Genomic DNA, 25,980 nt, shown 5'->3' with positions numbered 1-25,980 from the left:
ACCAAGACGGGTCCCGGTGGCAGTCGGGAGAAAACCACACCAAGACGGGTCCGGTGGCAGTCGGGAGAAAACCACACCAAGACGGGTCCGGTGGCAGTCGGGAGAAAACCACACCAGACGGGTCCCGGTGGCAGTCGGGAGAAAACCACACCAAGACGGGTCCCGGTGGCAGTCGGGAGAAAACCACACCAAGACGGGTCCCGGTGGCAGTCGGGAGAAAACCACACCAAGACGGGTCCGGTGGCAGTCGGGAGAAAACCACACCAAGACGGGTCCCGGTGGCAGTCGGGAGAAAACCACACCAAGACGGGTCCCGGTGGCAGTCGGGAGAAAACCACACCAAGACGGGTCCCGGTGGCAGTCGGGAGAAAACCACACCAAGACGGGTCCCGGTGGCAGTCGGGAGAAAACCACACCAAGACGGGTCCCGGTGGCAGTCGGGAGGAAACCACCAAGACGGGTCCCGGTGGCAGTCGGGAGAAAACCACACCAAGACGGGTCCCGGTGGCAGTCGGGAGAAAACCACACCAAGACGGGTCCCGGTGGCAGTCGGGAGAAAACCACACCAAGACGGGTCCTGGTGGCAGTCGGGAGAAAACCACCAAGACGGGTCCTGGTGGCAGTCGGGAGAAAACCACACCAAGACGGGTCCTGGTGGCAGTCGGGAGAAGATACATGTACACTTCAGATGTGAAGAAAACTCACTATTCTAGCTGCTGACTAGTTTTCCTCTCCTTCTCTTGCAGAAGCTTTAGACACAGTTTCTCTTTGTCTTACTCTTTAGCCGCAGGCTATAGGCAGTTCATTTTCCCCATTCTCTTGAGTAAACTCAGTTTCAACACAACGTGCCTGTTCTGTTAACTTACTTGGCTGCAGACTTGAAATAGAAACCACTCTGAATTATGGGAAGTGGAACACACCACACACACGCAAGAGGTCCTGAATGAGGCGACAGGTAGCCTAGTGGTTAGAGCGTTGAACTAGTAACTGAAAAGGTTGCAAGTTCAAATCCCAGAGCTAACAAGGTCAAAATCTGTCGTTCTGCCCCTGAACAAGGCAGTTAACCCACTGTTCCTAGGCCGTCATTGAAAATAAGAATTGGTTCTTAACCGACTTGCCTAGTTAAATAAAAAGGTAAAATAAAATAAATAAAATGAGACGATATGGAAAACGTAGCATACTTAGGCAGAGGGGCTGCTGGGGTTGGTGTGGTGTTGGCCGTCGAGTTGATGTTCTGGATGTTATTGGTGGTTGGAGTTGGCGAAGATTCCTGGGCACGCGGGACCTTACCCATGCGATACCAGATCCCCATGTTGTTGAGCTCTCTGGAACACAACCACAGCCTCTTTTAGCATCATCATCCATTTCCTGCATACAGCCACACCACGTAGACAGACTAGAAGTACAACATTCTGACGCCTGTTCACCTCAATTCATAACCTGTTGAAGGAACTCAAAATTGTGTGAAACCCCAATTTCCCTCCCATTTTATAAGTAAACTAAACCCCATTTCCTGGTGGCTGGCTTACTCAGAAAAACCCTAGCTCTACATCATCTGGCTCTACGATATCTAAAAAAGCAGGGCATGTTAATAACATCACAGCTGCTAACCCTATGAAAGTGTACTGCGGTGGGGCCTGCTTGGACCTGCCCAGGATTCTGATGTCACAGATGGCTGCCTCTGTGGAGTCCCGCGGGATGAACTTGATACACAGCCTCCTCTTCCGGAAGGCCTGCTCCTCTGTGTGTGGCCAGCAGACAGACAAAAAAAAAAGAGACAGACAGCCAGACAAAGAGGAAGCAGGAGGGTGACAGACAAAGAGAAAATAAAGAGGAGAGAAGAAAGAGAAAGCAGAGAGAGAGAGAGAGAGGAGAGGAGAAAGAAAGAGACATGGAAAGAAAAGAGGAGAGAGAGGAGAGAAGAAAGAAAGAGAGACATGAAGAGAAAAGAGAGTCAGTGCACTGTAAAAGGTCTCTGATCATGTTACGATCTATAAATAATCAAAACTAGTATCCTCTCTCCCAGAGTCCACAAAGTCTGACTCACAAAAACATATGATTTGCTTTTCACATTTGTAGGGAAATTTTAAATAAAATCACATGCTGTTATGTAGCACTGACTACCTTGATGATTAGTCAGAGAAGCTTAAAATAGACCCGGGAGGTAAAGAAGGAGAGCTGTAGGATATGAGAGGAGAAGATCAGTGCTTACGTGTGTCCACAGTCTCCTGGATGGGAATAAAACCCACAGGCAGAGTGTCCTTGATGTCGATAAGCTTCATGTCCACCAGCACATTACCTAAATGACTCTGCAGAGACAGCGAGAGAGACGGACAGCGAGAGAGAGAGACAGACAAGCGAGAGAGAGAGAGAGAGACAGACAAGCGAGAGAGAGAGAGAGAGAGACAGACAGCGAGAGAGAGAGACAGAGACAGACAGCGAGAGAGAGAGACAGAGACAGACAGCGAGAGAGACAGACAGACAGACAGCGAGAGAGAGACAGACAGACAGACAGCGAGAGAGAGAGACAGACAGCGAGAGAGAGAGAGAGACAGGCAGCGAGAGAGAGAGAGACAGCGAGAGAGAGAGAGACAGACAGCGAGAGAGAGAGAGACAGACAGACAGAGAGAGAGAGAGACAGACAGCGAGAGAGAGAGAGAGAGAGAGAGAGAGACAGACAGCGAGAGACAGACAGCGAGAGAGAGAGAGAGACAGACAGACAGCGAGAGAGACAGACAGACAGCGAGAGAGACAGACAGACAGCGAGAGAGACAGACAGACAGCGAGAGAGACAGACAGACAGCGAGAGAGACAGACAGACAGCGAGAGAGACAGACAGACAGCGAGAGAGAGACAGGCAGCGAGAGAGAGAGAGACAGGCAGCGAGAGAGAGAGAGACAGGCAGCGAGAGAGAGAGAGACAGGCAGCGAGAGAGAGAGAGACAGGCAGCGAGAGAGAGAGAGACAGGCAGCGAGAGAGAGAGAGAGACAGGCAGCGAGAGAGAGAGAGAGACAGGCAGCGAGAGAGAGAGAGAGACAGGCAGCGAGAGAGAGAGAGAGACAGGCAGCGAGAGAGAGAGAGAGACAGGCAGCGAGAGAGAGAGAGAGACAGACAGCGAGAGAGAGAGAGACAGACAGCGAGAGAGAGAGAGACAGACAGACAGAGACAGCGAGAGAGAGAGAGAGAGACAGCGAGAGAGAGAGAGAGAGAGACAGCGAGAGAGACAGCGAGAGAGAGAGAGAGACAGGCAGCGAGAGAGAGAGACAGACAGGCAGCGAGAGAGAGAGACAGACAGGCAGCGAGAGAGAGAGACAGACAGGCAGCGAGAGAGAGAGAGACAGGCAGCGAGAGAGAGAGAGAGACAGGCAGCGAGAGAGAGAGAGAGACAGACAGCGAGAGAGAGAGAGAGAGACAGACAGCGAGAGAGAGAGAGAGAGACAGACAGCGAGAGAGAGAGACAGACAGCGAGAGAGAGAGAGAGACAGGCAGCGAGAGAGAGAGAGAGACAGGCAGCGAGAGAGAGAGAGAGACAGACAGCGAGAGAGAGAGAGACAGACAGCGAGAGAGAGAGACAGACAGACAGAGACAGCGAGAGAGAGAGAGAGAGACAGCGAGAGAGACAGCGAGAGAGAGAGAGAGAGAGACAGCGAGAGAGAGAGAGAGAGAGAGAGACAGGCAGCGAGAGAGAGAGAGAGAGAGAGACAGGCAGCGAGAGAGAGAGAGAGAGAGCAGGAGAGCGAGAGGAGACAGACAGCGAGAGAGAGAGAGAGAGAAGACAGCGAGAGAGAGAGAGACAGGCAGCGAGAGAGAGAGACAGGCAGCGAGAGAGAGAGACAGCAGCGAGAGAGAGAGACAGGCAGCGAGAGAGAGAGACAGGCAGCGAGAGAGAGAGACAGGCAGCGAGAGAGAGAGACAGGCAGCGAGAGAGAGAGACAGGCAGCGAGAGAGAGAGACAGGCAGCGAGAGAGAGAGACAGGCAGCGAGAGAGAGAGACAGGCAGCGAGAGAGAGAGACAGGCAGCGAGAGAGAGAGACAGGCAGCGAGAGAGAGAGACAGGCAGCGAGAGAGAGAGACAGGCAGCGAGAGAGAGAGACAGGCAGCGAGAGAGAGAGACAGGCAGCGAGAGAGAGAGACAGGCAGCGAGAGAGAGAGACAGGCAGCGAGAGAGAGAGACAGGCAGCGAGAGAGAGAGACAGGCAGCGAGAGAGAGAGACAGGCAGCGAGAGAGAGAGACAGGCAGCGAGAGAGAGAGACAGGCAGCGAGAGAGAGAGGCAGCGAGAGAGACAGGCAGCGAGAGAGAGAGACAGGCAGCGAGAGAGAGAGACAGGCAGCGAGAGAGAGAGACAGGCAGCGAGAGAGACAGCGAGAGAGAGACAGCGAGAGAGAGACAGCGAGAGAGAGAGACAGACAGCGGGAGAGAGAGACAGACAGCGGGAGAGAGAGACAGACAGCGGGAGAGAGAGAGAGCCATAGAAACCACATCCACGTTAGCTAATGATCAGTCAACAGTTCATTCCAAAGCCTTGACAGTGGCAGTAGAATGTTTGTGTATGTGCAAGAAGTGTTAGCAGTGTGGTGAGGAGGGGGGGGATTCTTCCCTGACAGAGAAGACGTCTCCCTACCTCCACAGAGGGTTATAAATCACTAACGCCTGTGGTTCCGTTGCACACTTTGCGGACTAATTTCACAGTATCTGTTTTTGTCACAGACAATTACGCTGCGGGCCGTATTGATTGGCAGACAAAATAGCTTCTGTTGATGGCACGGTCACATCTGATCACACCTCAAACTGGCAGGAAACTAAACGGAAGTTAGTCTGGGCTTGATGGACAGACATGGGAGGGGGTTGTGTGTGTGTGTGTGTGTGGGGGGGGGTAATTGTTTGCTATGTGGCTATTTATTTCAGACTTCAATTGTGTTTCTGTCAAGAATGAATATCATCAGTGTATTGGTTTCTACCTTCCAGGATGTGTATCAACTGGCCCCATCAAGTGATCGGACCAAGTTGTATGTTACAGACCTGTGCTTTTCACAGCAACTCTACAGATCAAGTTCGTACAGGAATTGTTCAAACTGGACTTACTTAAAAAACAGACCTCACAAAGCAGCCATCATCTCAAAAAGTATCATACTAAGTATAAGAAAAAGAACATCAGTATGAGTAGGGAATTCCTGATTTGATAACGGTGCTACAGACCCTGTTTTTTAAACAATCCAGAGCAAGGTCAAAGAGTCAAATGGAACACTGGAATCATTCCAGAATAACATCCCTGCGGCGAAGGAGAAAATCTTTTGTAACTCGGAGATGTTTGTTTGGGAAAGCCTTTGTGAGAACGCCTGTCAACTACGCCCAAGGACCGCTGTCCAATGTTCTCCATGGAGTTGGTCAAACGGTTCTCCTTTCTCTACCCACAGGCTCTACGCGCAAATAAGGTAATCGGTATGTCAGTTCTCTACCCACAGGCTCTACGCCTAAATAAGGTCATCGGTATCACAGTTCTCTACCAACAGGCTCTACGCCTAAATAAGGTCATCGGTATCACAGTTCTCTACCAACAAGCTCTACGCCTAAATAAGGTAATTGGTATCACAGTTCTCTACCAACAGGCTCTATGGCTAAATAAGGTAATCTGTATCACAGTTCCATGATCCACCAGGGTAGATTTAGCCTTTGTTACTCTAATTAATATTTGGCAAGTTTCCAACCATAGTGGTCCTGTATGGATCAGTTGGTAGAGCAGGACACTTGCAATGCCAGGGTTGTGGTTTCGATACCCGGGGCCACCCGTATGAAAAATGTACGCACACATGGTTAAGTCGCTTTGGATAAAAGGTGCTTGACATATGTTATAGCACCTGGTAAAGCGTTACATAAATCAAATTAATTTTGGGGGGCTAATTAGCCTAAGCGGAGAAACTGGTGACTCTTGCAGAATATGTTTGTCAGGTAACATAAATTATGGTACAAAAAAGCTGGCAGAAAACAAGGTGCTTCAGATGAGATATTTTGGTCTCTTTCCCCATCACAGAGAGGGAGTCATGCATGCTGTTTGAGTTTCTGATTAGAGTGGCTTATTGTATTGTTGTGTTGAGAAACAGGTTCCTCCTCCCTACAGTAATTATTTGAACATCAGGGCTGTCCAGAGGGTGGCACGGTCTGTCCAACGCATCACCGGGGGCAAACTACCTGCCCTCCAGGACACCTACAGCATCTGATGTCACAGGAAGGCCATAAAGATCATCAAGGACATCAACCACCCCGAGCCACTGCCTGTTCACCCCGCTATCATCCAGAAGGTGAGGTCAGTACAGGTTCATCAAAGCAGGGACCGAGAGACTGAAAAACAGCTTCTACCTCAAGGCCATCAGACTGTTAAACAGCCATCACTATTCAGCTTCCACCCGGTTACTCAACCCTGCACCTTAGAGGCTGCTGCCCCATAGACATAGACATGGAGTCTCTGGTCACTTAAATAATAGAACACTAGTCAATTTAATATTGGTTACTTACTGCTTTACTCATCTCATATGTTATACTGTATTCTATTCTACTGTATTTTAGTCAATGCCACTCTGACATTGCTCTTCCTGACATTTATATACTTCTTAATTCCATTATTTTACATTTAGATGTGTGTACTGTAGTGTATTTTTAGATTCTACTGCACTGTTGGAGCTAGGTACACAAGCATTTCGCTACACCCGTAATAACATCTGCTAAATATGTGTATGTGACCAATAAATTGTGATTTGATTTAGTATAGACAAACCATTCAGGAACACAGATTTTTCATCACAGTGGGCATTAGTGTCAGTGTGGTATCATTAATGTACGTAGACTTTCATCACTTACGTTTTCTTTAGAGAAGACCCTGGTGAAACAGAGGTAGCGTGTCACCTTGGATTTGAACAGGCCGTCTTTCCACAAGTCAGCGTCAAGACCATCTGTTGTTTGGGAGACCTGTTGGTTGGGAGAGGGACAGACATTTAGAGGGGCGTCGCTAGTCAGTGTGGACCTATCACCATTGAGGGAAGATTGTGATGAATCTGTTGACGCTGGCAAATAAAAGGATTTTACTGGCTGATTGACACGAGGTCGGGTCAAGCTTGGAGACAGACAATAGCAGTTTTCTTCCTTAAGTTCCAGACTGAAAAAGACACTTATTGTCAAAACACAACACTTGAAAAGACGTGAACACAAATACTAAACATCGACATTAAACTCATGTCAAAAAAATTGGATTAAGCAAACGGGAATTGAGGGATCCACCTCTCAGTAACTCCGAGGATATTTGAACCTGTGGGATATTGGGCTGTTACACCACTGCTCATGAAAGTAGGTCTTCTGTATCCAGCCAATCCAGCAGTGCCTGTTAACTTGAGAGAAGAAGAAAAAAAAAACTGCAGGATAAGCGACCTGCAGGATAAGCGACCTGCAGGATAAGCGACCTGCAGGATAAGCGACCTGCAGGATAAGCGACCTGCAGGATAAGCGACCCTCACGCAAAAGCAACACATTCTTGGGTTTCTCCGTGGCAACAGGAATTCTGTGGTCCACCAAGGCTGGTTTGGAAGCCACTGCCACCCCAATGATGTATAATTGAGTTCAGAGGGAAGTGTCTATACTTGGCTATCAGTGAGAAATGTAGATTCCCTGTCAGACCAGAGGTCAGCGAAGCCTCTACAATGATATTTTCTCTACCACAGAGAGATAAAAAACATTGGTGGTGGTGGTGGGGGACTGCTTTTCCAAAAATGAGTTTTGATGGAGCGAGCCAGTTAATGGACCGAGTACTACTAACCAACTGGCAAGGACCATACATGGAAGGAGAAAGAGAGAAAGTGCCTGGGGTTTGAAGTTGGTGGTTTAGGAAACGTACAAGACATCTTTTCTCAGCCTCTTTTCCAGGGTCAGTGCCCACCACATCCTGTTGAGGGCCCATGGGAGAGATCCAGTGTAAGATTAAGGACGAGGGGTACTCGTGACAAAGAGAAGTGAGGTCACGCCACCCTGACACGGACTGGGCACTAGTCTGGAGGGACGCCACCCTGTGTGTCTGTGTATATTGGGGGGGGGGGGGGGGGGGTTGATATGCTAAGCCAGCCCTCTGTTGTGCTGTATATGTAGCCTCTGTTCAGGGGTCATGGAAGGGTCATTGAGCAGTTTTGAATGAGCACGCCTGAAGGAACATGCTGAACAAGTATGGTGTGTGTGTGTGTGTGTGTGTGCCCTTGAACAGATAGCCTGTGCTGCTAAAAAGTACATTTGATGGGGGCAAACGCACCAATACAGGAATAACACATTCCTGCAGTCCTGATAATATAATCAGATAAAATTGTTGGCATTCAGAGGTAAAAATCCAACCCTGAACAAATTCACTAGTGTGTCAGAGTGTGGTGTTTGCAGAGCTGTAGCCGCAAACATTACGAGTGAAGTAGAGACTGTGCCAATCCCATTGAAGACAGGAGACGTACAGACCTATGATTGGATAGCAATAGACTAGCTGTACGCAAATTCATCCAGCTGCTTTCAAAAAAGTTCGGCGGAAGGAAGTTGAAAAAAAAATCAATAAACAAGTCAACGACTGGACTATCTAGGTGAAGAGTCCACACTAAAAGCGCAAATGCCAGCTAACAAGACTAGGAGTTTTGTTAGATCTCTGCCCAGGTGTGGAGGGCCGGTAGGCCAAAACAACAATCACAATATTCTAAGGATGGATCAGAACTAACAACCGAGGAATATTTTCAGGATAACTCATTTAATTCAAAGTGTGCTCTTCTCCACCTTTCTCAGTGCCGCTCAATATCTACTGTATATCCTGTCACATGACAGGAATTTCTAGGCCTACTGTTTACCATTAGGCACTAGACCAGCATATTTAGCTTAAGTATTTGCATTTTAAGATACTTACTTTGTGAATTAGTATGCATTTTTTTTTTTTTGTATCTTCAAATATGCTGAACAAAAGCAAAACAACAATTTCAAAGATTATACTGGAGTTACAGTTCATATGAGGAAATCAGTCAATTGAAAGGAATTAATGCCTAATCTATGGATTTCACATGACTGGAAATACAGCTATGCATCTGTTGATCACAAACTGAAGGTCTCACAACGGCCTCAGGATCACGGCATGGTATTTCTGTGCATTCAAATTGCCAGTGATAAATTGCAATTGTTTTCAGTGTCCGTAGCTTATGCCTGCCAATAACATTACCCCACCACCACGGGGGACTCTGTTCACAACGTTGACATCAGCAAACCGCTCACCCACACGAAGGCATACACACGTGGTCTGTGGTTGGGAGGCCGGCTGGATGTACTGCCAAATTTTCTAAAACGATGTTGGTGGTTAAATTTACATTAAATTATCTGGCAACAGCTCTGGTTGACGTCATCAGCCAGCATGCCAATTGCATGCGCCCTCAACTTGAGACATCTGTAGCAGTGTGACCAAACTGCACATTTTAGAGCCCCCAGCACAAGGCGCACCTGTGTAATGATCATGCTGTTTAATCAGCTTCTTGATATGCCACACCAGGATCGATTATCTTGGCAAAGAAGAAATGCTCACTAACAAGAATGTTAACAAATTTGTATTACATTTATTTATTTAAAAAAAATCTAATATACATAAGTATTCACACCCCTGAGTCAATACTTTGTAGAAGCAACTTTGGCGGCGATTACAGCTGTGAGTCTTTCTGGGCAAGTCTAACAGCTTTACACACCTGGATTGTGCAACATTTGCCATTATTTAAAAAAATTCTTCAAGCTCTGTCGAATTGATTGTTGATCATCGCTAGACAACCATTGCTTTGACACATTTTTTGCAGTATTACTTTAGTGCCTTGTTGCAAATAGGATGCATATTTCAGAATATTTTTATTCTGTACAGGCTTCCTTCTTTTCACTCTGTCAATTAGGTTGGTATTGTGGAGTAACTACAATGTTGTTGATCCATCCTCCGTTGTCTCCTATCACAGCCATTAAACTCTGTTACTGTTTTAAAGTCCCCATTGGCCTCATGGGGAAGTTTCCTTCCTCTCCATCAACTGAGTTAGGAAGGACACCTGTATCCAAAGTGTAATTAATACTCAAAAAGTAATTAATACTCACCATACACCATACTCAAAAGGAACATTCAATGTCTGCTTTTTATATTGCGAGGCATTGGAAAACCTCCACGGTATTTGTGGTTGAATCTGTGTGAGAAATTCACATCTTGGGGCCTCCCAAGAATGGAAAACTCAAGCAGCAGAGGACCAGGCTGAGAAGAACTGTTACTAGGGAAGGGTTCACTGTGGCAGCTGGTAACGATGGCCAACAGCCAATCACAAGCTGTTAGAATCTTGGGGGATATTCGGATCCATGCGCCACTCCCAGACTTTCGTGACATCGGGTCGTGGCTTTGCGCCATCTGCCCGCACACAGAAATTAGTCTCTTCTCCGTGGCAATGAGTCAGCGGGTGCCTTTCCTTTGAGATGGTGAGAAGGAGAGCGTGACCATCAATGACAAGCCTGAGTCAATGACTACACTCGGGGAACGAGGCTGGAGAGCACTCGGGGAACGAGGCTGGAGAGCACTAGGAGAGTATAAAGGAATGTTTAACGATGTGTATTCAGAACAGAAACTAACTTGTCAATAGTTACAGAAGTGCAGAATGCTGAATTTAATTTCCATATTTTGTATTTTACCAGGATCCCCATTACTGGTTGCAAAAGCAGCAGCTACTCATCCCGGGGTCCAACACAAAGAATTACTGAATGCAGATAATTAATAGACAAGAACAGAACTAAAAAATAAATAATTAAAAGGCACACGTAGCCTACATATTAATGTATACACACAATCTATCTGGGTCAAATAGGGGAGAGGCGTTGTGCTGCGAGGTGTTGCATTATCTGTTTAAAAAACAAAAACAAACATGTTTTCTGTTCATTTGAGCAATATGAGATGGAACAGAGTTCCATGCAATAATGTCTCTATATAATACTGTACGCTTCCTTGAATTTGTTCTGGATTTGGGGACGGTGAAAAGACCCCTGGTGGCATGTCTGGTGAGGTAAGTGTGTGTGTCAGAGCTGTGTGTAAGTTGACTATGCAAACAATTAGAGATTTAACACATTAATGTTTCTTATAAAAGATAAGTGATGCAACTCTTAGCCAAGAGAGACTGGCATGCATAGTATTTATATCAGCCCTCTGATTACAATGAAGAGCAAAACGTGCCACTCTGTTCAGGGCCAGCTGCAGCTTAACTAATGTCGGTCTTTCCTTGCAGCACTAGACCACACGACGGGACAATAATTAAGATAAGATATAACTAGAGCCTGCAGGACTCGCTTTTTGGAGTGTGGTGTCAAAAAGCAGAGTATCTCTTTATTACAGACAGACTTCTCCCCATCTTTACAACCATTGAATCTATATGTTTTGACCATGATAGTTTACAATCTAAGGCAACACCAAGTAATTTAGTCTCAACTTGTTCCACAGCCACACCATTCATTACCAAATTCAGCTGAGGTCTAGCACTTAAGGAATGATTTGTACCAATTACAATGCTCTTAGTTTTAGAGACATTCAGGACCAGTTTATTACTGGCCAACCATTCCAAAACAGACTACTCTTTGTTAAGGATTTCAGTGATTTCATTAGCTGTGGTTGCTGATGCGTATGTGGTTGAATCATCAGAAGACATGGACACACAGAGGGCCTAGAGAGCTGCCCTGCGGTACACCACACGTTACATGTTTGACATTAGAGAAGCTTCCATTACAAAAAAATAACAGTTCTATTGGATCAATAGCTCGGAATCCACGATATGGCAGAGGTTGAAAAGTCATACGGTTTTTTTCTCTCCAACAGGTTATAGTCAATAATATCAAAGGCTGCACTGAAATCTAAAATCAATTTTCTTATAAATTTCTCCATACCCAGGGAGGAGATATCGTTGTTGTTGGTAAAGGAAGGCATGCGATAGATGCCCTCCAGCTTACGCTAGTCCGATGTTTGGTTTGAGCTTTGCTGAGTTCACAAACAAACTCCTGCCTTCCCAAGTGCCAGTGGCACAGGGCTAGACTTTCTGCTGCCCATCCACCCTGCAGTGTGAGCCTGTGTCCATGTAAACTTGCACCTGCAAATTTCTCCAGTTCAACTTGGGCACACTGGGAGTTAGGCCTAGGTCCTCTGGGTGCCAGCAGAAAGGATGAGGCACAGCCGAGAGGCTACATCAGTGTGGAGGCCTAGAGAACTTCAACAGGCTAACAAGATGGCCACCTTCTGAATCATAAACACAAGGCTGCAACGCTCAAGGAGACTCAAACTGCAGGATGTTGTTTCACATTCAAAAGTACAACTAGGCCTAGGGATGTGCATCTTTCCCTTTCCAGATGATTCAATACGTATCTAGATACATGGGCTCCGATACAGGAACCATACATTTTTTATTTGAAACGAGTTGGTGCGCGATTCGTCACACTAAAATTTGTTGCTGATGGAGCTCATGAGCTGGATCGTCTGAGCTGACTCTCTATGTGAGTGAGTGAGTGAGTGAGTGAGTATGTATGTATGTAGGCACCTGAGCTGAGCCATAAGGGAGTTTTGGCATCTACCCCCACACTACCACTATCAGATTAGAGCCATAAGGGACACCAGGCAAAACTATTTGTAGACTAATGAATTAACACAGGTACATGCAGTTTGACACCGAAGGAAAGAGGACACATCAGTTGTCACAAAAATTAGGTATTTTCAGAAGCCAGAAAAACGGTAATGAGCTAAAAAAGAAGATTGAAATCAAATCAAACTTTATTTGTCACACACTTGCTGAATACAAGAAGTGTAGACATGACCGTGAAATGTTTACTTACTGCAAGCCCTTAACCAACAGTGCAGTTCAAGAAGAGTTAAGAGTTCAGACCATTCTACATTTGTTTGGGATCCGATGCACTTGCATCTTAAACATTTGAAAAAAATCTGTGACTCGTTACATATCTACCTACAGTTGAAGTCGGAAGTTTACATACACCTTAACCAAATACATTTACACTCAGTTTTTCACAATTCCTGACATTTAATCCTAGTAAAAAGTCCCTGTCTTAGCTCAGTTAGGATCACCACTTGATTTTAAGAATGTGAAATGTCAGAATAATAGTAGAGAATGATTTATTTCAGCTTTTATTTCTTTCATCACATTCCCAGTGGGTCAGAAGTTCAGACACTCAATTAGTATTTGGTAGCATTGCCTTTAAATTGCTTAAATTGAGTCAAACGTTTTGGTAGCCTTCCACAAGCTTCCTACAATAAGTTGGGTGAATTTTGGCCCGTTCCTCCTGACAGAGCTGGTGTAACGGAGTCAGGTTTGTAGACCTCCTTGCTCGCACACGCTTTGTGATGGCCACTCCAATACCTTGACTGTGTTGTCCTTGAGCCATTTTGCCACAATTTTGGAAGTATGCTTGGGGTCATTGTCCATTGGGAAGACCGATTTGCAACCTAACATAACTTCATGAATTTGTTGACTCAAATCGGGCTGTTTAAGACACTTGGCCATGCTACTTATTATTTTTTAGTGCCATTTCTAAAGGACATTTAGGCCTAAACTGCATTTCACCCATCTATTATCACTGATGTCTTGAGATGTTGCTTCAATATATCCATATAATTTCCCTTCCTTATGATGCCATCTATTTTGTGAAGTGCACCAGTCCCTCCTGCAGCAAAGCACCCCCACAACATGATGCTGCCACCCCCGTGCTTCACGGTTGGGATGGTGTTCTTAGGCTTGCAAGCCTCCCCCTTTTCCTCCAAACATAACGATGGACACTATGGCCAAATCGTTCTATTTTTGTTTCATCAAAAATCTTTTTTTTCTTCTTCATCAGACCAGAGGACACATTTCTCAAACAACAAATCTTCGTCCCCATGTGTAGTTGCAAACCGCAGTCTGACTTTTTATGGTGGTTTTGGAGCAGTGGCTTCTTCCTTGTTGAGTGGCCTTTCAGGTTGTCGATATAGGACTCGTTTTTACTGTGGATATAGATACATTTGTACCGTTTTCCTCCAGCACAAGGTCCTTTGCTGTTGTTCTGGGATTGATTTGCACTTTTCGTAGCTTCTAAAGCCATGACACCGTTTCTGGAATTTTCCAAGTTGTTTAAAGGCACAGCCAACTTAGTGTATGTAAACTTCTGACCCACTGGAATTGTGATACAGTGAATTATAAGTGAAATAATCTGTCTGTAAACAATTGTTGGAATAATTACTTGTGTCATGCACAAAGTAGATGTCCTAACCGCCTTGCCAAAACTATAGTTGGTTAACAAGAAATTTGTGGAGTGGTTGAAAAATGAGTTTTAATGACTCCAAGCTAAGTGTATGTAATATTCCGACTTCAACTGTATAAGCATCAGTGTAAGAATCAACGCAATAAATGTGTGATTAACATCACAAGCCAACATCAAGAATAGCTTGTGTGGCTAATCCTTCATCAAACAGGCTGATTCGATATTCTTTTTAATTAACACATATTTCCTGAGTCCTGCACCTCCGTGATGTACTCACCACATCATAGCCAGTAGGCGCTCTGTTTCGCGAGGCCACCACCCCCACACCAGTGATGGGGTCCATTGGCAACTCCGGCAGTGCGTCTGAAAGCTCCCGAACCTCAGGCATCATGGGAGAGTTCTGAGGAAGAAAAAAAAAAACAGCTAGAGTTCAGTGCCTCAAGAACTGTCTGATTGGGCTGAAAAGGTCAAGCGAAAACAGGTCTAATGTAAAAGTTGCCCCTAAGCACAGATCTATGGTTATGGACCCAGTGCTAATGACTAGTAGCAAGACACACTGTCTGTGGTTAAAGATTACAGGGGGGTCTTCAACCTTTTCTAGCATGAGGGCTACTTAAAAAAATTATGACACATGTCACGAGCTACTCATAAAATGTTTTCCTAGCTTTTAAATAGGCAGTCTTTTGTATTTTCCAGTATGACCTTCTTTGTATATTTTAAAATTTTATTTTTTACTCTCAATTTTACAATTATTCATAGAGAACTAAAATGTGATGTCCATGTCAATGGTTGAATCACATCCAAAGACAATTTTCTAATAATTTATTTTAGAAAACTGACAGGAGACAGTGTGAGAGAAAGCGAACTGCCATTACCATTATGAACCCCAGAATAAATTATTCAATTGGAGTGTTGAACCAGCAGGTTCATAGAATGATGATCCCATTTTACATTAAGGGGATTGGAATTAGCCTACTGTTAGACCAGGCAGTGACTCATTATACAGTGCCTTCAGAAAGTGTTTACACCCTTATTGATTTAATTCCACATTTTGTTATGTTACAGCCTGATTGGATTCACACAATACCCCATAATGACAAAGTTAACCTATTTAGATTCACGTTTGGCATCAATGGATTGTACAATATTTTCCCATTATTCTTTTCAGAATTCTTCAAGCTCTGTCAAAATGTATTGTTGATCATTGCTAGACAATCATTTTCAGGTATTGCCATATATTTTCAAGCCGATTTAAGTCAAAACTGTAACTGAGACACTCAGGAACATTCCTCCCCACATAGCCTGGTTCCTCTCTAGGTTTCTTCCTAGGTTTTGGCCTTTCTAGGGAGTTTTTCCTAGCCACCGTTCTTCTACACCTGCATTGCTTGCTGTTTGGGGTTTTAGGCTGGGTTTCTGTACAGCACTTTGAGATATCAGCTGATGTACGAAGGGCTATATAAATACATTTGATTTGATTCACCGTCTTCTTGGTAAGCAACTCCACTGTAGATTTGGCCTTATGTTTTAGGTTATTGTACTGCTGAAAGGTGAAATCATCTCCCAGTGTCTAGTGGAAAGCAGACTGAACCAGGTTCTCCTCTAGGGTTGTAGCCTGTGCTAAGTTCTATTGCGCTTCTTTTTTTTATCCTGAAAAACTCACTAGTTCTTAACAATTAAAAAGCATACCCATAACATGATGCAGCCACCACTATGCTTGAAAATATGGAGAGTGGTACTCAGTAATGTGTTGCATTTGCCCCAAACGTAACACTTTGTACTCAGGACAAAAAGTGAATTGCTTTACCACATTTTCTGCAGTTTTACTTTAGTGCCTTGTTGCAAACAGGATGGATGTTTCGGAATATTTTTTATCCTGTATAAAAGTGTCCTTTTCATTCTGTCAAGTAGGTTAGTATTGTGGTTTAACTATAATGTTGTTGATCCATCCTAATTGTTTTCCTATCACAACCATTAAACTCAGTAACTGTTTTAAAGTCACCATTGGCCTCAAGGTGAATTACTGAAGCGGTTTCCTTCATCTCCAGCAACTGAGTTAGGATGGACGCCTGTATATTTGTAGTGACTGGATGTTTTGACACACTATCCAACATGTAATTAACTTCACTATGCTCAAAGGGATATTCAATGTCTGCTTTTGTATTTTTACACCCATCTTCCATTAGGTGCCCTTCTTTGCGAGGCATTGGAAAACCTCCTTGGTCTTTGTTGTATAATCTGTGTTTGAAATTCACTGCTAATTATGTGTGTGGGGTACAAAGATGAGGTAGTCAAAATCATGTTTAACACTATTATTGACATGCAACTTATATATCACTTGGGTACACATTTTTACTCCTCAACTTACTTAGGCTTGCCATAACAACGGGATTGAATATTTATTGACTCAAGACATCGAAGACTTTTCATTTCTAATTCATTTGTACAAATATTGAAAAACTCTACTTTGACGTTATGGGGATATTGTGTGTAGGCCAGCCAGTGATAAAACTAAACGTAATCCATTTTAAATTCAGCCTGTAAAACAACAAAATGTAGAAAAAAGTCTTTAAAAAAAAAAAGTGTATACTTCCTGAAGTTACTGTTTGAGCATTTTTGAAATGATAAAAACTACAACAAAAATATTTGGATCACACTATTCTCTCTGCTTCTCCTCAATTCAGCAGACTACAGAAGACAGGTTTCAAACCAAGAGAAATTTGATCCAAAAAAATCATATTCATCTTTGGTCTCAACAGTCTGCACTGACAAATAGATCACCGAGGCCCTAACACAAACTGCGCCCTTCCTCTGTGCAGACCACAGAATCCCACAGCCTCATTCCTAATCTGACTTCATACAACAAAACAAAGATTCAAGACAGCACCTCAGAAACAATGAATAGAACATTAAATCCTATGTTCCAGACAGGCACCTAAAGCCACTAGAGCCAAACGGCACCTGAACATGTTTGAACACCATCTCACCAGTTGCAGACACAACAGTGCAACAAATATGAGTAGGAGGGGACAGGGTACTAGTTTTGACCTCGTCAGCAGAGAAGAGCTCAGTTTCACAGAGAGGATGTGGCCTGATTATGACCATTTACCACTGCCTAATAGACAAGACCAGCAGGATTTCACTGATGTTTATCTGAAAGCAAACTTGATCAAATGCTAGTTAACAAAACAAGACAAAAATGTTAGTTGGATTGTTGGAGAAACAACATTGGTCCTGACATGTATTAAGGAAAAGCTGATTCCAATGCTCCAGACAGAAATTACTCAGAGGTAAAAAGGGTAACCTGGCCTCCTTAATAACAAACAGAATCAGATTGCTTTGTAAATGCTTGGCAGAATTAGAGATTGCAAAGAACACTGCCTCGAACAGCGCAGCAAAAACAGGTTCCACTGATTCACAGATAGGACATGGAATGGAGGACCTGACAGTCTGGGTGTGACGGTTTAAACATTAAAAAAGTTTAATGTTTAAAGTTTAATCCCCACATTGAAAACACAGTGCCGTTATCACACAACTACAACTAGCAGGCAGGGCTCTAAAGTGCGACAAAATATGTTCCTGGGCGACCAGAAGTTTTATTTTGGGAGCACTAACACCCATAAGCACTCCCATTTCGTTGCGTCGGATGTCCTGCATGTCAATTGAGACGTCCACAACGGAGTGGAAACGCAACGGCGGTTGAAGGCCGCGTTGCGAGACGGACACTGCATACTTACATTTTGTTCCCTTCATCTTCAGGCCAGCCAGATCACATTGAAGAACAGGTACTTACCCCCTGGATGCCCTGGCTGGCTAGTCATTACCCCTGATGATGCCCTGGCTGGCTAGTCATTACCCCTGATGATGCCCTGGCTGGCTAGTCATTACCCCTGATGATGCCCTGGCTGGCTAGTCATTACCCCTGATGATGTCAATGGAGACGTCCACAACGGAGTGGAAACGCAACGGCGGTTGAAGGCCGCGTTGCGAGACGGACACTGCATACTTACATTTTGTTCCCTTCATCTTCAGGCCAGCCAGATCACATTGAAGAACAGGTACTTACCCCCTGGATGCCCTGGCTGGCTAGTCATTACCCCTGATGATGCCCTGGCTGGCTAGTCATTACCCCTGATGATGCCCTGGCTGGCTAGTCATTACCCCTGATGATGCCCTGGCTGGCTAGTCATTACCCCTGATGATGCCCTGGCTGGCTAGTCATTACCCCTGATGATGCCCTGGTGCTGCCCTGGCAGGATAGTCATTACCCCCTGGATGCCCTGGCTGGATAGTCATTACCCCTGATGATGCCCTGGCTGGATAGTCATTACCCCTGATGATGCCCTGGCTGGCTAGTCATTACCCCTGATGATGCCCTGGCAGGCTAGTCATTACCCCTGATGATGCCCTGGCTGGCTAGTCATTACCCCCTGATGATGCCCTGGTGCTGCCCTGGCAGGATAGTCATTACCCCCTGGATGCCCTGGCTGGATAGTCATTACCCCTGATGATGCCCTGGCTGGATAGTCATTACCCCTGATGATGCCCTGGCTGGCTAGTCATTACCCCTGATGATGCCCTGGCTGGCTAGTCATTACCCCTGATGATGCCCTGGCTGGCTAGTCATTACCCCTGATGATGCCCTGGTGCTGCCCTGGCAGGATAGTCATTACCCCCTGGATGCCCTGGCTGGCTAGTCATTACCCCTGATGATGCCCTGGCTGGCTAGTCATTACCCCCTGGATGCCCTGGCTGGCTAGTCATTACCCCTGATGATGCCCTGGTGCTGCCCTGGCAGGATAGTCATTACCCCCTGGATGCCCTGGCTGGCTAGTCATTACCCCTGATGATTCCCTGGCTGGCTAGTCATTACCCCTGGTGTTGCCCTGGCTGGCTAGTCATTACCCCTGGTGTTGCCCTGGCTGGCTAGTCATTACCCCTGGTGTTGCCCTGGCAGGATAGTCATTACCCCTGATGATGCCCCGGTGCTGCCCTGGCAGGATAGTCATTACCCCCTGGATGCCCTGGCTGGCTAGTCATTACCCCTGATGATTCCCTGGCTGGCTAGTCATTACCCCTGGTGTTGCCCTGGCTGGCTAGTCATTACCCCTGGTGTTGCCCTGGCTGGCTAGTCATTACCCCTGGTGTTGCCCTGGCTGGCTAGTCATTACCCCTGGTGTTGCCCTGACTGGCTAGTCATTACCCCCTGGATGCCCTGGCTGGCTAGTCATTACCCCTGATGATGCCCTGGCTGGCTAGTCATTACCCCCTGGATGCCCTGACTGGCTAGTCATTACCCCTGATGATTCCCTGGCTGGCTAGTCATTACCCCTGGTGTTGCCCTGGCTGGCTAGTCATTACCCCTGGTGTTGCCCTGGCTGGCTAGTCATTACCCCTGGTGTTGCCCTGGCTGGCTAGTCATTACCCCTGGTGTTGCCCTGGCTGGCTAGTCATTACCCCTGGTGTTGCCCTGGCTGGCTAGTCATTACCCCTGATGATGATCACAGAAGAAGAAAAACATTTGGTTTTCGATTATGGCTTTATGGGATAGCTAGCAACTTGTAAACAGTTACCCATTCCTATACGAGTGTATTTTAATAGTAAATGTTAAGGCTTTCATAGTTAACTAATATTTTTTTAAGTGTTACATATTAGTTTTGGGGGAACAATACGTGCTTTAAACATAGCCTAGATCGAATTCATATATGCTGTATCTCAATCAAATATTGAAAAATATATTTTCTGTGGTTTTCATAATTAAGTTAGGCGCATCATTGCTCCCAATATTTATTTTTAAGCCCAGCGAACAGGTCCCGATCATTATCATCATCATCATCGTAAAGGGAGAAAACGTCAACAAATATGTCTACCTAAGGCAATAACGCTGTACGGTTAGTAAGAGGGGATATGCATCTTTCTAGTTGTCTGCCACGGATATAAAGTCCTCTGTGTGCACCGTGGTTAAAAGTTGGGGGGAAATACACTGATTACAGATTTCATTGCAGTTGATATGCAGCCATTGTCAATGGCCTTTGTGAGTCGAGGTCATTTGCTAAATGAAGGACTGTATGTGCCATTTGAGCTGAGACTCGTGCTACTGAAACAAGTGTGTCTTCCTCATCAATATCGCTGTGCACCGTTTACTCTGAAACAAGTGTGTCTTCCTCATCAATATCACTGTGCACCGTTTACTCTGAAACAAGTGTGTCTTCTTCATCAATATCACTGTGCACCGTTTACTCTGAAACAAGTGTGTCTTCCTCATCAATATCGCAGTGCACCGTTTACTCTGAAACAAGTGTGTCTTCCTCATCAATATCACTGTGCACCGTTTACTCTGAAACAAGTGTCTTCCTCATCAATATCGCTGTGCACCGTTTACTCTGAAACAAGTGTGTCTTCCTCATCAATATCGCTGTGCACCGTTTACTCTGAAACAAGTGTGTCTTCCTCATCAATATCACTGTGCACCGTTTACTCTGAAACAAGTGTGTCTTCCTCATCAATATCACTGTGCACCGTTTACTCTGAAACAAGTGTGTCTTCCTCATCAATATCGCTGTGCACCGTTTACTCTGAAACAAGTGTGTCTTCCTCATCAATATCGCTGTGCACCGTTTACTCTGAAACAAGTGTGTCTTCCTCATCAATATCACTGTGCACCTTTTACTCTGAAACAAGTGTGTCTTCCTCATCAATATCGCTGTGCACCGTTTACTCTGAAACAAGTGTGTCTTCCTCATCAATATCACTGTGCACCGTTTACTCTGAAACAAGTGTGTCTTCCTCATCAATATCGCTGTGCACCGTTTACTCTCTTTTCAACAGGTTGTTATTAGCCTTCACCAAAATGGGAGTTGAGACAAAAACAGCATTAGTTAGCAAATATTCTTCCCCTTTTTTTAAATCAGTAGATACCCACATCTGGTGGTTTCTTTTGCCCTGTGTTTGATTTGGGAGTTTAATCTGGGTGGTCTTTTGTTAAACATGAAACAACGTAGGCTCCTTGACGAACGGAAACAGGATTTGCCTTCAAAACATTTTTTGCTGCATATTTCAGTCTGGAAGGTTTAGGGGGGGGGGGGGGGGGGGGTTGTCACCTATTCTAAAAAAGGCACACTAGAGCAGTTTGCAAAAACCACAGCTCTTAGTTGGAACACATATTTCCCTACTTTTATAAACCAGTACATTTTTAATTGGAGTTAAAGCTGTGGTGATTTGGTAGAAATGTAGCTCGTCTACAGTTTTCTTTGTGTATCCCATCCTTTCTTATAGACCCAATGGGAGGTTGGGTGCACAGCACGCTGGTGTCTGTAGAGGGAGTGGTCAGATCCAATCTGACTGAGACACGTAACGGAGGGAAAAGGAGAATGTAGGGAGGAGAACTGAACACTTGGCTAGGTCTATTTTTCATGTCAGTTGTCGAAGCAGTGTCCAGATGCACAAGCCTACTGTATGACTGTGGTAGTACTTCATCCCAGCTGTCATTCCAGGCAATAGGATTTCACATACTTTATGTTGGATTTCCCCTTTTGTCCTCTCTTTTTAAGTGGGCTGAATATTGAGACTTGGGGGGGGGGGGGGGGGGGGGCATCAAAACATAGCAGCATATTAATGAGAGCTGAACTCTTTGGAGTTTGCACAGAGCAGGCAACACACTCTGGAGGCTACCTAGGCAACCGGGGCCCTCCCGCCTGGCATCTCCTTGGCTACCCGGCTCCCTTGCCAAAACAACTGACATAAAGAGGCTGTGTCAACTTGGTGAGGTAAACAGAAGCAGTTTGAGGCAAAGGGAACAACTGATGTGAAATGTATACCACAGGTTTAGGAGGGGACAGACCCCCCTCCCAAGTCACTGGAGTTGAAGCAGCTGATGGTGACAGGCTAGAGAGAGCAACCTGACAAGTGACTTAGTGGCAGGCACCTGACAGCGACATATTAGGCTACTGTACAACCAGTTAACTCACTCATTCACAGAACCAGGAGAAGCCGGACATCATAGCCGTACACACAAGCATGTGCCTAAACAGTGAGAACAAATGCATAGTGCCTGGTATAGCATGTAGGAATCCAGCATTTGTCAACAGCAGAGGTTAGGTGGGTCGCTGGGCTAGCCAAGAAGCTCAAATGCACAACTCACCCATACATGCACAAGCAGGGGTGGTCCGGCCATGGTCGCCACACATTACACTGTTGTTCACTATGTACATACCACTCACATGTGTGGCCGCTAATGGGGCGAAGCAGGTCCATACCGAGCAGAGTCCTATCTGAATTCCTCTTGTGAAAAAAGACATTGCTAAGGAGACAGGGAGGAACACGACTGCCAAGATTGCAGAGACCATCTAGGCGCTGTATCTCTGCTTACAGTAACAGGAGCTGAACAGCAAGTGAACACACTTGACACACACACACAGAGAGCCTGGAATGTGTCATTAACAGGCCTAGATTAGTTTGAGAGCAAGGACAGTTAGAATAGGTAGTGAGTTAAGTAGTCAGCTTGCATTAGGCTAGCTTTGGTCCTCACATTTTTTTTTTTTTAACCTTTATTTAACTAGGCAAGTCAGTTAAGAACACATTCTTATTTTCAATGACGGCCTGGGAACAGTGGGTTAACTGCCTGTTCAGGGGCAGAACGACAGATTTGTACCTTGTCAGCTCGGGGGTTTGAACTCACAACCTTCCGGTTACTAGTCCAACGCTCTAACCACTAGGCTACCCTGCCGATGAAGAAAACAAAAACAGCCTACATACCCTAATACAGTAGGACTTTCCAACAATTGGCTTCCTTGCCCCCTTTTTCTGAAGAGAAACTCAAACAAACATCAATTTAAGTGTTACGTCAACTGCTTGGGCAAATGTAGTAAACGGAAACTACCCAAATGTTATGCTCCACAACAGTTACGTGAAATCATGAGTCACTTCCTCAAGAACCAGTTCCTCATTTAGCTCAAAGCAGGTATGTGAAATCATGGGTCACTTCCTCAAGAACCAGTTCCTCATTTAGCTCAAAGCAGGTATGTGAAATCATGGGTCACTTCCTCAAGAACCAGTTCCTCATTTAGCTCAAAGCAGGTATGTGAAATCATGGGTCACTTCCTCAAGAACCAGTTCCTCATTTAGCTCAAAGCAGGTATGTGAAATCATGGGTCACTTCCTCAAGAACCAGTTCCTCATTTAGCTTCCCTCCTCTCGCATATGATTAAAATTAACATAAAGAAAACTACCGCACGCAAGATGGAAGGGGAGGAATACCAAAATGTCTCAGCATTCCAAACAAAAAGGCCTAGGCTACCAACACATCTTAAATGAAAGTAGTGGCTACTTTGTTTAAAATCTGTATATTGAGGTCTTTCAATGTGTAACTCATATTTATTTACCCATTTGTAATCCCGGACAATGACTTACCAGACGCACAACTTCCTCTCTCTTCATGTAAGAATCATATCTGAGGCTAAATCCAATGAATTGCTGAACAAGTGTCAGCTAAAATTAGCAGGGTCCATCATCAGATTTTAATTACTTTTCTGCACAGAGATGGTTCTCAAGCATTTAGCCTTGCCTACCTCATGTAGGACAAGTTAACACGTACACCCCAGTAAAGATGATCAAACCTTTCAAACTGAACAAATCCAGCAACAACAACATCCCAGAACAAATTAATATAGTAAGAAAGTTACAGTAACTACGTCTTCTGTATGCCTTGGCAGAGCACCAAGCACTGACTACAGATACCAGACCAAAAACGAATTTACCAGCTATCCCTGCATTTTGCGAATTTAATGACTCCAATTTGGCTATTACATTTTAATTCTTACAAAACTGTTTACAAAATGTGCCAATCACATTCCATAGGCCTAGATAGGAAGAAGTATGCGTTTCTGTTTTTAAAAGTTAGGTGGCTGATACAAAGAGTTTGAGACTAAACTGCAATTATACTTAGCTGTAGACTCACTCAACTCAAGAGTAAATGCCTGCATCTCTTGGCTGTTTACTATTTTATCTGAGGCCTCTAAACAATATTCTGAGTGACCCGAATGCCATGCAAAGGAATACCATTATAGCTTATCTATATACACTTTCTTGCCAACAAATAGGCACAAGATTGCAGAATACCTTGCTTGGTGTGCATGAGAGTAAATATCTCCATTGGGTGTGCAGCCAGCACAATTTCCTTGGATGAAAAAAAACAACAATGTTGTATGACTGAATGCACTGTGTAGGAAACTAGCTAAATAAGTGGCCTGCTGTATTGACTGGGAACCTAGCCTACCTACAGACCTAGCTAGCTAGCTTCCTCCAACTAAATATAGTTAGTTCATTAGCTAGGTAACGTTAGTAAATATATATATATGGCTGTAGAAAGACATACGCTGCTAACTAGCAGCGAAAGTTACTCTTTGGTAAGAGAATGCTTGCTAGCTGATTGTGTGAGTCCTTGACATTGGCACATAGCTTAACTTTAGCAAAACATCGGCAGGCAGCTAACGAACACAGGCAGTGCTAGCTAGCTACTTAGCTAACGTGTTCATTCACATGTCTAACTTAACGAGGTAACTAAAAGTCTATTAAAATAACCAACACGGCTTGCCATAATATGGTAATAGTAGAACTGGTTAATTAAGTTAGTAAACAAAGATAGCAAGCTAACGAACGTTAGCATCTTTCGCTCCGAAAGAAAAGACAACGAAAGACAAAGTTAGCATGCACCATCGGTAGCTAGTTACGTTAGCAGGTTAATTATGCAAAGCAAAATTAGCAACAATATACAATCCATATATATATTACTCCAAATGTGTCATCATCTCGTTAAATCTCTCGTATAGACTTAACTGTTACTCGCGGCACAGTGTCCCTCCTTTTCAGACAAAAGCATCTTTTCATGACCACAGAAGCAGCAGGGGGGGCTAGCAGTAGTGCTACAAGCCGCGGTCTCGTTCGAGGCCACCGCGGAGAGAAGCAGATGCTAACTACTTAAGCAGCTAAGCTAACTAGCTAGTTTGCAAGCTAACTAATCGATTTCTTACCCAGTGAGGCCCAACAATTCAGATTTTTTATTTATTTTTTTAACAATCTTCTTTTCCTCTTCTCCCCCTTTTTCGGGAATTACAGCCGCAAGAAATGCATCCTTTGTGGGATGTTAGCTAATCCCCCCCCCCCCAACGAGTTGATTTACTGAGCATTTAGGTGACTGAGATTATAGCTAGCGGATTCTAATAGCTGCCATTTGTGGACATTGCAGTGAGAGAATGAGGGAGTGTACCAAGGCAGAAGTGATATGGTAATACCCCCCTCCCTCCCTGCTCATGTTTGTTTTGTTTTGTGACGGACATATCAACAGTGCATGTAGTTAAGAACTATAAATGAGCCCGCTATGAATTCTTTGCTTCTGATGAAAAATGTACTGTCATATTGTTTTCCTTTTAATAAAAAAATCTAATCAAATGTATTTATAAAGCCCTTCTTACATCAGCTGATGTCATAAAGTGCTGTACAGAAACCCAGCCTAAAACCCCAAACAGCAAGCAAAACAGGTGTAGAAGCATGGTGGCTAGGAAAAACTCCCTAGAAAAGCCAAAACCTAGGAAGAAACCTAGAGAGGAACCAGGCTCTTCTGGCTGTACCGGGTGGAGATTATAACAGAACATGTCCAAGATGTTCAAATGTTCATAGATGACCAGCAGGGTCAAAT

General features: G+C 44.8%; 1 protein-coding gene across 3 annotated transcripts in view; it reads right to left on the bottom strand.

The window, feature by feature from the left end:
• mvb12ba (multivesicular body subunit 12Ba) overlaps positions 1-25,543 on the bottom strand; it is a 43,976-nt gene extending 18,433 nt beyond the window's left edge. Inside the window, exons 1-6 of one of the 3 annotated variants that reach the window (XM_031802427.1) lie at positions 25,316-25,543; positions 14,569-14,691; positions 6,855-6,962; positions 2,213-2,309; positions 1,612-1,741; positions 1,182-1,325 (exon numbers count right to left, since the gene is read on the bottom strand). In XM_031802427.1, the coding sequence (XP_031658287.1) occupies positions 1,182-1,325; positions 1,612-1,741; positions 2,213-2,309; positions 6,855-6,962; positions 14,569-14,682 (593 nt within the window). In that variant the 5' untranslated portion in view covers positions 14,683-14,691; positions 25,316-25,543. Of the gene's footprint in view, positions 1-1,181; positions 1,326-1,611; positions 1,742-2,212; positions 2,310-6,854; positions 6,963-14,568; positions 14,692-25,121; positions 25,277-25,315 lie in introns of those variants that run through there. The other 2 variants (XM_031802425.1, XM_020458505.2) reach the window with 2 other exon arrangements.
• Between the last annotated feature and the right edge of the window lie 437 nt (positions 25,544-25,980).

The sequence above is a fragment of the Oncorhynchus kisutch genome, linkage group LG23, assembly GCF_002021735.2.
Source record: "Oncorhynchus kisutch isolate 150728-3 linkage group LG23, Okis_V2, whole genome shotgun sequence".
Taxonomy (NCBI): domain Eukaryota; kingdom Metazoa; phylum Chordata; class Actinopteri; order Salmoniformes; family Salmonidae; genus Oncorhynchus; species Oncorhynchus kisutch.
The sequence above is the reverse complement of the archived record's forward strand: the minus strand, read 5'-3'. Positions and strand labels throughout refer to the sequence as shown.